Here is a 13,049-nt window from a genome sequence, read left to right as displayed (position 1 = left end):
ATTACCTGTCAAACTTTCATAGCGAATCAAAAAAAACATTGTGTAGTAGTAGAATTTCGACTAGAATGGGGCACGTTAATCGTTTGCTTGGGACCAATAGGCTACTCAAGTAGTGAGCCAATTTAAAATCGTTAGTTTTGTATTGATTGTTGGTACATCTCTACCGGACGGGGGATTACCCCTCCTACGGTGGAGCTCCGATCTCTTTCAAAACCCTAACTAACTTTGATTGTTTTTTTTTTTCTCGTTGCCTGTATTGTTAGTCTTTTTACTGGAATCTGTTTTAATTGCTTCTATTTGAGTACATGTGTATTGTAAGCCAAATCCGTTACAAAATTTGCTGGCAGAACCCCATTTCTGGGGCCTCCCATTTTATAGAGATAAACTGGCCAACGGCTAAAAATCTATCTAATAAAATTTAAAAAATATATATTCAAAGAAAACTGTGTTCAGGAGCCACCCTACTCTGCTTGTTAAAAAAAAACATAACTCACGAACTATAAGCGATAGAAACTTTGTATTTTGTGCAAAGTTGTTTCGAATTGATTGTTCTACAAATGTTTGGAACATTGCGTTGGCCTATCTCAAATAACAAAAAAGTTTAAATTTTCAATTCACCATTTTTATGGACCACCCCAATTTCACTAACATAAAAACATCGGCCAAAAAATATGAAGAAACTTTCTTTAAGACACCATATACCTAAAAGTGATTATTTGGGCGCAAATATTTTTGTCTTCCGGCTTTGAGACCATTGTGCATTGCTCTAAAACTAGTTTAAACTTTTCTCAAGCGCAGTATATGTCAATATATTTGACCCTAAAATATTGACTGAGTAGCCAGTCTTCGATTTGAGAAAAATTCATGAAATTGTTATAATAAAATTGCTTTATTAATTCAAATATTTCATGTTATTAAAATAAATTTGACCATTGTGCATTTAAGCATAGAAAGACATTTATTTCAATCTAGAAATCGGTCACATGTGGGTGCTCGGTTTGTATGAGGTAAACTCTGTATCTAGTTGCAGAGGGTATTGTATAATCAACCCTTTTCCTCCTCGACGACCGTAAGGACGTGACCGGCAGTGTTATTGACCTTAGAAGTAACGATTTTGCACACTGAGAATGGATTACTTATCCCAAGCCCCATTTACGGAGTAGCAACTACTGAATTGTATGGTCATTAATGCTGATGTTCATGCTCATGTTCATGTTCATGCTCATGTTCATGTTCATGCTCATGTTCATTTTCATGCTCATGGTCATGTTCATGCTCATGTTCATGTTCATGCTCATGCTAATGCTCAGGACTCCAACGCATTCGACAAATTAACTGACTAGGATAATTGACGCCCCACTTATGTAAATATCCATTTCCCATCAAACTTTTGCATCAAACACAGATTCACAGTTAAGTAAATTTTACTATCAAACCCACCACAAACAACCCTACACGATGAGTTAATCATTATTTTTCGCGAACCGGTGTCCACCAGAGTCGTCGCATCTCGTGAAACTTTTTTTGGATCCGGGACGCTGTCGCCATCACCGCCATCACCGCCACCACCGCCGCCGCTACTGCTACCTCTTTTCTGCACTTTTGCGAAGCTTCTTGACCAATTAGATATAAATAAGCCCACAGCCATAACTATGATGATCAGTTCAAATCTAGCAACTGGGTAGAATCATCACAGTGATATCGTTTCACTGTACCATAGCCGGGGAGTATTTTTTTTTTTTGTGGGCGACGAACATCGTCGTTCGAGAATCCAAGACTAAGGTGCTAAAAGTTTTAAATCTGATCATCAGTGATCAATGGTCAGTGGATAAGAAACCGGTGTTAACTGTTCTCGCAAGGCTGCTGCGTGCGGTTCACGTTGGAGGAAAAACAAACAGACAAGTGATAACAACTGATTGGGTTGTGCAATCAATTGTGCTTTGACGGAGTGAAAGTGTCTCACAGAAAGTGAAATTTAGAATTGCTGGAGTTGAATAAACAAATAGAAGCAATGGTGAGTCGAGAAGGAGTGCAGGAGTGGAGATACATGAAAATAAAGGATTCTTGTGCGGATGGCGTAGTGAAAAAAAAATGTGGATTTAAAAGACTTACCAGAGGGGAGTGCGTTGTTTTGAAAGAGGAAAACAATAATTTCACTAGTGAAATGTGAATCATAAAAGGCCGGCGTCGGCGTAGTGGTTAGCATCCAACAATCTCACTCTTAGGTCATGAGTTCAAATCTTATCCTGGAGTAGTCATGAATGACCGAAGAGTGTTAAAGTGATTATAATAAAAAAAAATCGAATACTGTTCTAGTTTTATCACCCATGCTCACCCATGGCTAATTCTTTGAAAAAATCATGAACATTCCGGTGCTCTTAGATTGTCAGATATGAACGTTAATTGACATGAATTTGAGTCATAACAGGTCAATCAAACGTACCTTTCAGTCTCAAATTATTGATTTTTAAGTGTGTAGTGATCAATTTACGAAGTATTTGACCTTGGGCGATATTCATAGCAATTTGGTGGTCCAATTCTTCGTTCAAGATCGATTATTTTTTATACAGATGGTTCAAGATTGAACAATCTTGTTGGAGCAGGAGTAACTGGTCCAGGGATAGACATATTGGTTCCTATAGGCAATTGGTCAACTGTGTTAAAAGCTGAAATCCAAGCAATGTGTGTGTTCTATTATATGCGTAGAAACTATAAGAGTTCAAATATAAGCATAATGTCCGACAGTTAAGCTGCTCTAAATGCTTTAAAATCGGCGACATGTACTTCAAAACTTACCTGGAAGTGTGTTCAATCACTTCAAAAATTGTCTTGTCATAATCAAGTCAACTTATATTGGGTTCCTGGTCATTGCGGGATTGACGGAAATGAAAGACCTCATAAGTTCATAGGACCAGAGCCCTTTTGTGGCTTATCGGCTGCAACTCTTAGAATGAAGCTAGAAGCGTGGGAATCTTCAAATGGAGGAAAACTGGAAGAACACTTCCATTGCTAGGCAGTCGAAGCGATTCATTAATCCAAACATTTCTGTGACCCACAAAATCCTGCATATATACAGGTCTTATAACAGGTCATTGTCCGAGCCGTTATCACTTGAAGCTGATTGGAAAATTTCAAGATGATGTATATCGCTTTTGTGGCATAGAAAAGGAAGGTTGGAACATTTGCTATGCCACTGTCCGGCAATTTTCAATAAAAGGCGCAAGTTATTCGGCAAGGGGCCGATTATTTGTTTCTTTTTATTTATTTATTATCCCTTTGATTTATTTTTATTATTTATTTATTATCCCTTTGACATTTGGAGAACAACTGCCAGTATAGCAGTGCACTTTATTCGAAGTGTAATGCCTTGCTGGGATAATGCTATAATAATAGTGATACGACATCTTGAAATAGTGAAAAAAAAATTGGGAATATATCACAATAGATCAGAAAAATGATCGCAGTGATGAAAACACCCTGCAAGGATTTAAAAAAAAAATCATTTTACGAACGGAAGATCTTGCGAACAATAAGAATGTTATCACCAGAATGATTATTAATCGGTTTAAAAATTGGAAACAAGTTATGTGATTCACGGTAGAGGCTTTTATCACTAAAATTAATGTTAAGTGTAAGCTACAGATTAATTCATACCTATGTATTCTGAAAAGTCCCAGCAAGAACATTTTGCCAGCTCACAACTTGGTGTCATAAGAAATACTTACAAAGTTGCCAAATAACAGCTTTCTATGGTTTATGTTGAACTCTTATGATAAGCACAAGCACAAAGATTAACAAATGAAATGTTTCTCGAGAAGGACAGAAAATGTATGTTCTACAATTTTGGTAAATTTTCAAGTATCCATGATTTTAAAAACGCCAAAAGATTGTTTGTTTCATGAGCTTTATTTGATAAAAAAAAATATTGAAGATATACTCTTTGGGATATTTGAATGTTCAGTATTAAACATTATTTAATTTTTACTAAATATTAATAAAAAAAATTACCGTGCATATTTTTCCCAGAAATACTAAACTTTTCTAAACTACTTTGCCTTAGACGTCATTACAATCAGAAGTGAAGTTTTCATCCTACAATTTAATAAAAAAATACTGACGACATTTGGAAAAAACAAATGCAATTACAAAAAGCTGAATGATTGCTCATAACACACAATTATGCAAAGTTTCATGCAAATTGGAGAAGGTTGAGTCAAAATTTTAATTTTATGTTCTATTTGGCCTGGAACTGCTCTATTATATAAATATGCGCTAGAAGATATTAAAATTTCCGTTCTAAAAATTATGGAAACCACCCTAACGATTTCAGAATTTTCTTTAAATTCTTGAAATTTTCATGAAATTCATAAAACTTCTTGAAGGTTCCCTCAATTTTACTAATGTTATTGGAATTAACATAAAACATTCAAAATTGTCCATATTTAATAGGACTCCCAACTTTTTTGAAGTTTGCCGGACTTCGTTCTTCAAACATCAAACATCTGAGTGCAATTTTTCAGAAGTTAATCTAACGGATCTGAAGTTCTCAAAATGATCAATCCAGAGGTATTCGGCAAATATTCGGATGTTCATGGAACCGCCCTGAAGTTTCCCGATGCTCTGTAAAATTTTCTAAAGTTTTTTGAACTTACTTAAAGTTTTTTGAAGTTCCTTGAATTTATTGAAAAGTTCCAGAAATTTACTTGATACTAATGGAACACTGTTCACAAAACATCTCTGATCATCACCTAAGCTCACAAAGTTTTCTTGAAATTCATAAAACTTCACTGTTCGGAACTCACCCTTAAAAATCTTGAAGTTTTCCGATAGTTCTGAATTTTGCTGAACTTTTTTAGAGTTCTCTGAACATCTGAACAGCATATCTAAAGATAACGAAATGAATATTAACAGCTCTGAATTTCCTTGAATTTCTCTGAACTTCTATGAAGCTTCTGTAAGTTTCATGAATTTTTTTTTCTCATGCAATTTAGCATCCTCGTAGAGTCATTCTACATTATATTTTTAAAGCGTTTGATTTTATCCTCACTCCTCAAACTCACTGGAGTTTTTAAAAAAAATTCTTGCCCTGCTTTTTTCCTTGATTTGTTTTCCGTCGATCTTGTTTTCCGTCGATCTTGTTTTCCGTGCTACCGCAACCAATGCTACCGACGCCAGGGAGGCAGCTCCCACACCTGGACTCATCACAACTCATGAACCGGGGACCAACGGCTTTACTTCCCTTCCGAAGGAAGACGTGATCAGAGATGTTATGCCTCAGAACATCCCGGTGGCGTCGACTGGGATTGAACCCAGGCCTACTGGGATGAGAAGTAATCACGCTTACCAGTACACCAGCGGCGCGGCTGAAAAAGTAATGATGTAAAGAAGGAGTCAACTCCAAAGAAAAATAATTTGTGATTATTGCAATTTAATTTTTAAATTAAAAAATTAAACCTAGAGCTGCCCATAAAAAATGTCAATAAACAGCTCTTCTTCTTCTTCTTATTCTTCTTCGGATTTCAAGCTTATTGCATATCGCATATTAGCTTATTGCGTGCTCTCAACTTAGTATTCTAGATGCACTTCCACAGTTATTAATTGAGAGCTTTCGATGCCTGTACCATTTTTGCATTGATATGATTGTGTGGCAAGTCCAATCATACTTCTATGCCCAGGGAAGTCGAGAAATTTTCCAACCCGAAAAATTCCTAGACCGGACCGGGAATCGAACCCAGCCACCACCAGCATGGTCGTGCTTTGTAGCTGCGCCTTTACCGACTGAGCTAAGGGAGGTCCCAAAATAAACAGCTCATGCTCTAAAGAAAGAGTCAAATCCAAGAAAGATGTTACTTTTGATAATTTTCAGATGGAATTATCAAAAGCTTTTATCTGTCAAAGAACAACTCAAGATACAAAAAAGGAGTCAACTAAAAGAACAACATAATTTATGAGAATTTTATGATAGAATTTTTAACAGCATTCATCCATTCAGCAACAATTTAAAGTACAAAAGAAGTCTACTCAAAGCAAGAAATGATTTGTGCATTTCCATTGCATTTTTCTGAAGAGAAAAACTACATTACCCGTTCGACTTCAGCATGGTTTGATTTTGGCAACAACACCACAAAGCCGTTCGATTTTGGGATGGGGTTCGATTAAACGGATTTAGAAGATTATGTATTTCCGCTCCATGCGATCACAATTATTAAAATTAAAACTACTAAAGTCTTAGTCATGAAGATGATAACTCTTGTACTTGTACTTCTTGGTGGTCTAAAATCGTCGGAATCATAAAAGAAATTTCAAAATAGAACCGTTCGGTTTTGGCAACCCTACATTTTCGGGCTTGTTGACAAAACACATGTAACGAGTACTGCATTGTAAAATTAAAAAAAAAATAAGAAATCCATTGCAACAAAATTATGACCACCGTATATTCTGGCTATCGTCTATTATGGCTATTGTATGTTAAGGCTATCGTCTTTATGGCTATCGTATTGCTAATGTCCGTTCACCGATTAAAAAGACCAGCAGACGCCGAAAAGCAACGTCAAAACCCATATTACAGCTACAAAGCGGCACTAAAATACCGGCCTTTAACTTCCACAAAAAGCATAAAAATAGCCTTCCTACTTATATTATTATTCATTTATTTGATAAGGCTCAACCGAATTAACTGTACAGAGCCGAGGATTCTTGTTCACTATACAATACATCTTAAAACTATAGTCAAAAGGTACAACACAATAAACATTTTTTTTCTTCCGCTATCCAATAAGCCTCCTCCACTAGAACGGAAGCCGCTTCCGGTGGTTTCATTGTATGGAAGATTTGCCAACGGGGGTCAGAGCGCTTCCATTGCAGCAATGGACAAAAAACCGTGGTCAGCACTCACACATTGATCACGAAACGGTTGCTTTCCAAAGGCGACAACGCATCGACTGAAAGAACTGCTGATGAAGAACAATAAGGAGGACCACACAATTGTTGCTGCCGAGTAAACAGACGATCGCGTGACACACATTGAGAGTGGTCTGCTTCTGTCGACAGCTGAGTGAACACTGCGCTTTCACACTTAGAAATACCTAATTTTACAAGTGACGAAATCCATCTTTGACATAAAGGATGAGACGTAAACTAAAGAACGTTTGATGGAGCTGAATTTCTCGTCTATTATGACTCAATTTTATGTCAAAATAGATGCTCGTTCATGTCAATCTCAGAGCATTTAAATTTACATGAATTTTTCTAGGTGTTTAGAATTGCCTAAATGGCTCTAAAAGCATAATCGTCAAAATATGTCTTTACATAGATGAAAAAAAAAACTATAAAAACTCCGAAGCAACATATGAATCCCACACAAATTCACTGAAATTCCTTAAAAGTATTGAAACACCTGCATATTAAAGGTTATTCAAGCGAATTGAAAAAAAAACCGACTCAATCTACTGCAAAAGCACTACATAAAGGTTTGCTTTAATAAGATCATTTATTATAACATAATTACAATGCTGGCTATTAATTTAGATTATTTTTAGCAGAGTTACGTTATTTGTAACTTATTTAACAAACTCAGGGACATAAATCATTTTGAAACATGGGTCCAAGCTCAGCCGGTAAAGACGCATATATAAAGTAAGTCCAGGCTGGGAGTAGCTGTCGATTCCCTGTCCGGTCTAGGCATTATCCGGGTTGCAAAATGTATCGACTTATCTACGCTAGATTATCATTGTACCTCACCATAAACATGCAAACATTGAACTACATTGAGCAGGCGTAAAGTTCCAGTCGGGACGTGAAAAGCCAAAAAAAATTAAGAAGATTTTCCATCAAACTAGTGTTTAAATGAGTATCGATCAACTATAAAGAATCAATCATCTGGACAGTAAGCCACGCCTTATAGCACAATATTCAGCACGAACGGATTGCAATCGAAAATAAACACAGTACGAGAGCGCCAGCTAAATGTTTGAACAAAGCGAAACATTTGCAGCTGCTTGATTGTGTATTTTGTTTTGTGTGTTGACTTCGTTAAATTCAGAGGGAACACTTTGAGACCATACTCTAATTATGTCACGCAAAATTGAGGAAACAAAAACCACCCCCTTCCCGACACATTTTTCCTATAACTAATCCACTGCTTGTCACAAAATCATTCTCCTTTAGAGTTTGACAAAATATATGCATCACCACTTTCTCAGGGGGGGGGGGGGTAATCTCGCATTTCACGTACTGCGTAAAGCTTGAATGTCACTGATCTTGACGATGATGGTCCCACCTCTTACCCCTACAAAGGTTTGAGCTGGGCGAGTTATCTTTAAGATAATTAAATATAAACATTTTAACCAGGTTTGCAAACAAATGCTTGTTACAATTACAGACATAAATGTCCTGGAAAATATACTATAGACATCAATCAAAAACACTAACAAGTTTAACCAGTTATCAAGAGTCCAAGTATAATCCTCGACAATACTTCTATTACACGTGACCTGGAATTTACACGTATAAGATTCCGCAGTACCAGGACTATATCCAGGAAAACGACTTCCAGTCATTTATACCTACATTCCGCCTGTGAGGCTCATCTTTGCAGAAATCCAAATTACAGATCAATCACTGAATACACAAATGCATCCAAAGGAATACAATAATGACCCGCTTTTGTCAGCTCATCCGAACATCAAACTTTTATCATTCAATAATTTCACATAACCGTACTTCCGAATCTTTCTCATTCTTCTTCAAGATGGATTTTCAAACTATAATTTGATGCAATAAGACCACTGAAAAAGTGCATGGGTTTTGTAGAACATTAGAAAATATTTTCAAAGAGAGGGCTGACAAAATCAGGTTATTACTGTATATTGTGGATTTCATAATTAACGTTGCATCCCATAGCATGCAACAAACATATTGTAAATTTGAATCGAATTTTGATTCAGCCTACACCGATAAACGTCTACAAAAAATGGATACAATTTCCTCCCCCACGCTCTGTTCATCCATCCCATATATAATTCCAATAATTCACCACCCACCCTTTCCTATACTTTCAGACCATTGCCGCATTCCTCATAGTTGCACTGGTTGCAACTACCCAGGCCGAGCAGTTCAACGGATACCATTACCCGAAGCCTAGTTGCAACTTCGGACCACCGCAAACCTTGTACCTTACCCGCACCCAAACTGACTACCAAACTCGCTACGAAACCGTCCAGGGCTCAATCCAATACGATGAGCAAACCAGAACAGAATACTCCTCGATCTACATCACCTCGGCGTACACGCAAACCGTTCCGGTCTATCAAACCGTGACGAGAACTAATACTTTCACTGTCACAGCTCCACCCCAACCTCCCCAAGTTCAGTATAGTACCATCACACTTCCACCGGTCGTCTCCACTTACACATCAACCTACATTCAAGCTACTCCCGTCTACCAGACCATTCGAGAGTTCAGCACCGTTACCCTTCCTCCTCAAATTCTACCGGCACAAACCTTCTACGATACCGTATCGCTTCCACCGGTTACTAGAACCTCAACAATTGTCAGCACCGCTACCGTCCCGGTTGTTCAAACTGTGCGCGTTGTTGATACTGTCACTGTTCCTCCGGTAACCTTACCCCCACAGGTAGTCTACTCCACAGTGCAACTACCACCCCAAATCCGCACTTCAACACAATATATCACCACGACCCAGCCCATCGTGCAGACCGTCCGTGACACAGTCACCCTTCCTGCAGTCAGTCTTCCTGGACAGAATTACTACAACACCGTCACCCTGCCGCCAGCAACCATTGTCTCAACCGTCGTCAACAACGTTCCAACGCCAGTCTACCGAACCATCACCAACACCCAAACCATCACACTGCCTCCACCTCCACAACAATACCAAACGATCTACTCCACCATAACCTTGCCCGGTCGGGATCAAATCATAACCAACTACGCCACGACAACCCTCCGCGACGTCCAATACATCACTCGTACGGTAACCAACACAATTCCTGGAGTGCAGAACGATGCCCAAACCATCTACTCAACTGTAACCCTTCCGGCGGTTACCAAAACATTCTGTGGACCCACAAACACCTATCTCCCTGCAGCGGAGGATAACGCCATCGGTAGGAGTTACAGCGGATTTGGGGGCTTCAATAGACAGTACAATCGTTTCTTCTAAATCCATTTTCACGACCTATAAGCTGTAAATAATATATCCATAATTGTTACGACACTTAAAGCTGCCAGTATATCAATAAGGTCTTTTCGAACTAAAATATGACACGTGAAACACGGTTGGTGATATAAAACAAATTTCATAGCATGTAGGGCTAAATGCGATCTAATAAACGAAATGAACGAAGTATTCGGATTTGTCATCAATGCTCTGAAAGAAAACTCATGCAGGATGAATGCATTCGCATAAACAAAGCACATGTGAGGAAATGCATCATAATGGAATTAAGTCAATATTTCACTTACCTCGAAGAGGGATCCATTCACTAAATAAGTAACAACCGTGATCCGTTTTTTTACAAATCAAAAATCGTCGACGTATGTTGTTAATTATTTCCCGCTGATTTTTTTTAAATACGGAAAATAAAGGATTATAATCGGCAGTGGGCCAAAAAAAATCAGGGTGGAATTGCATCAGGAACTTTGTCAAAATCGAACGGATATGGGATATCGAAATGCCTTGCCACATTCAGTTAAAATAAAAGCTAGTTTTTAAAAATTGTTTCTCAGTTTCCAGTACTTTTCAAGCATTCAGCCAAATATTCGGTTCACCAAGCATGCAACAGTCCTATTCGGCTATTATATGCTATTGCAGTAGAAGTTAAAAGAAAGCTGTATCAACAACATGGCTGCAAAAGCTCTCAAAATATCCTGAGAAAGCTAAAACTATTCCAGGACACGCATGCTAAGTAGATTGCATCATTGGACATCCATGAGCATACATCAACGATGGACCAATAATGTACCCGATTACCGCACCAGCATAAAACAACCAAACAAACCCTACAGCTGACCACGTCACGCTGGAACCTGACCGCCACTGACTGCCACGGTCTTGCTCGTCGTCATCTCACGCATAGCGAACAACTGCCACTACCTTCTTACTACCTTCTTCCCTATGCAGCACAAGTGCTTTGCCAAACACTTGAACCGGTCTATACGCCGAGCAAATATCCATTTATGTTTCCCAACATTTGCTAGGTAGATACCTACCACATGCCATTTGAAGCAGCAAGCGAAAAATTGTCTTCTTATAGGTAGTTCCGTAATTCTTCAGACCAGTTAATATTTGCGCATGATTTTTCACTGCCTGGAACTCAGATTCTAGCCAGCCTTACATGCTGGACGACGCACCGATGACCGTGGCTGAGCTGGTCCGTTTAAGAGAGTCCACATCACAAAATCAAGATCCAATCCTAGTATTTGCTTGCAGGTCGTTGTCGTACGTGATTTGTAGAACAGATCGCCGAATAATTATCATCAAAATGGTATACAAACAAATTGTTCAAACAGCAGTACAAGTGTAAACAAATTCAAAATTACCGGTTGGGAAAGGTCGTATGCCATTTTCGGAGAACGAATTTTGAATCGTTAATACCGCCTCCGTGACACACGCAAACATGTCATTTTGATGCGCTTTTCTAGTCAAATGGTGTTATGTATGAAAATCAGTGAAGCCCCCCTAAACAAAAATAATCGAAATAAAATACAAGCATAATTCATGAACATATTCATACCGCACAAACTCATCATCGTTAGAAGGAATCATCAACCTACTGCAAATTTGGATGTATTCTGCGTATTACGGACCACTTAAGAACTTACGAACACCGGTATAGCTATTGCTCAGTAGATTCCTTCGGGTAAGACGTTATTGATCATGTTCAATATGAACAAAATGAATGAATTTGAACAAAAAGCACCTGAATAAAAGTCTCACTATTTAAATGACATTAATGCATTTCCGGCTTAAAAGTACAATTGTTCAATGCTCGAGAAATGCCGAGGCCGTTTGAGGTAGCCTTTGAATTATAAAACCTCACATTGTCAAAATAAATTATCATGATTATCGTTTTTCATGAATCTGCAGTTTTTCGGTTTAAACATTTCATTTCCAACTCAATAAATGCCATTGAAAATAAACAAAAAATTAATCGTTCCAAGAAGATTCGAGTAGTTTCCTTTTCTTTTTCTATTATTTTTTCTTTATTACAGAGAATTTCAGCCAGTTGCTGGTTCGTCTTTTACAATCAAATGCGATTACTCCAAATGACAAATAATACTACTAATTTAATAATTATTGTAGCACTGCAAAAACTATTTTTGTGCACCACGATGGTGATGATGGATGTTTAATATTTGATTTAATAGTAGTAGATTAATTAAAAAAAAAAAGTAGTCTACAAAGGTTTGAGTCTCGCGCGTGAATTACGGATATAGAGGGCTGAATTTAACATTTGATAAAATAAAATGCAATTTTGAAGCTTATTTGGAAGATACCTTAAATTAAAAGTAAATTTTCTGGCAAATGTTGGGGGTTCGTGAGCATTCCTGATATTGCTGAAAATTATGATAGTATCAGATTACGGGGTTGCTAGTGTAATAGAATGCTTTGTTGATTGTTCATTAACTCTTGATTGCTTGTAATACTTATGCATATTTTAGGTGGGCAAAAAAGCAAACTAAGAGGTGGACGCCTGAGCTTTTCCACATTTATATCGCTGTGAAGCGAGTGTAAACTCTAGAAGGAATTTATATCTGTAACTGTAACGAGTTCGATTTTTTTCGCAAACCTGTTTAAAATGTCATATTTAATTATCTTAAAGATAAATCGTTCAGCTAAAACCTTTGTATGGGTAAGAGGTGGGACCATCATCATCATCATCATCATATGCGACCTTCTCCGATTTACATGAAACGTTGCATAATTGTTTGTTATGGTCAATCATTCACATTAGAAGTTAATATTTCTTTAATGATTTTCATTAAAAAGCTTATGAGAAATTATTATTAATTCCCTGAACATTTC

The 13,049-nt window shown here is 37.6% G+C and overlaps 1 protein-coding gene across 2 annotated transcripts in view; it reads left to right on the top strand.

Moving 5' to 3' along the window:
* Window positions 1-1,931: 1,931 nt before the first annotated feature.
* LOC135698535 (uncharacterized) overlaps window positions 1,932-13,049 on the top strand; it is a 39,561-nt gene continuing 28,443 nt past the window's right edge. Inside the window, exons 1-2 of one of the 2 annotated variants that reach the window (XM_065218560.1) lie at window positions 1,932-2,014; window positions 9,060-10,203. In XM_065218560.1, the coding sequence (XP_065074632.1) occupies window positions 2,012-2,014; window positions 9,060-10,184 (1,128 nt within the window). In that variant the 5' untranslated portion in view covers window positions 1,932-2,011 and the 3' untranslated portion in view covers window positions 10,185-10,203. Of the gene's footprint in view, window positions 2,015-9,059; window positions 10,204-13,049 lie in introns of those variants that run through there. The other variant, XM_065218561.1, reaches the window with a different exon arrangement.

The sequence above is a fragment of the Ochlerotatus camptorhynchus genome, unplaced genomic scaffold, assembly GCF_037179485.1.
Source record: "Ochlerotatus camptorhynchus isolate MF236.1 unplaced genomic scaffold, CSIRO-AGI_Acam_v1.1 ptg000089l, whole genome shotgun sequence".
Taxonomy (NCBI): Eukaryota; Metazoa; Arthropoda; class Insecta; order Diptera; family Culicidae; genus Ochlerotatus; species Ochlerotatus camptorhynchus.
Note: the sequence above shows the minus strand (reverse complement) of the source record. Positions and strands in the feature narration are given on the sequence as shown.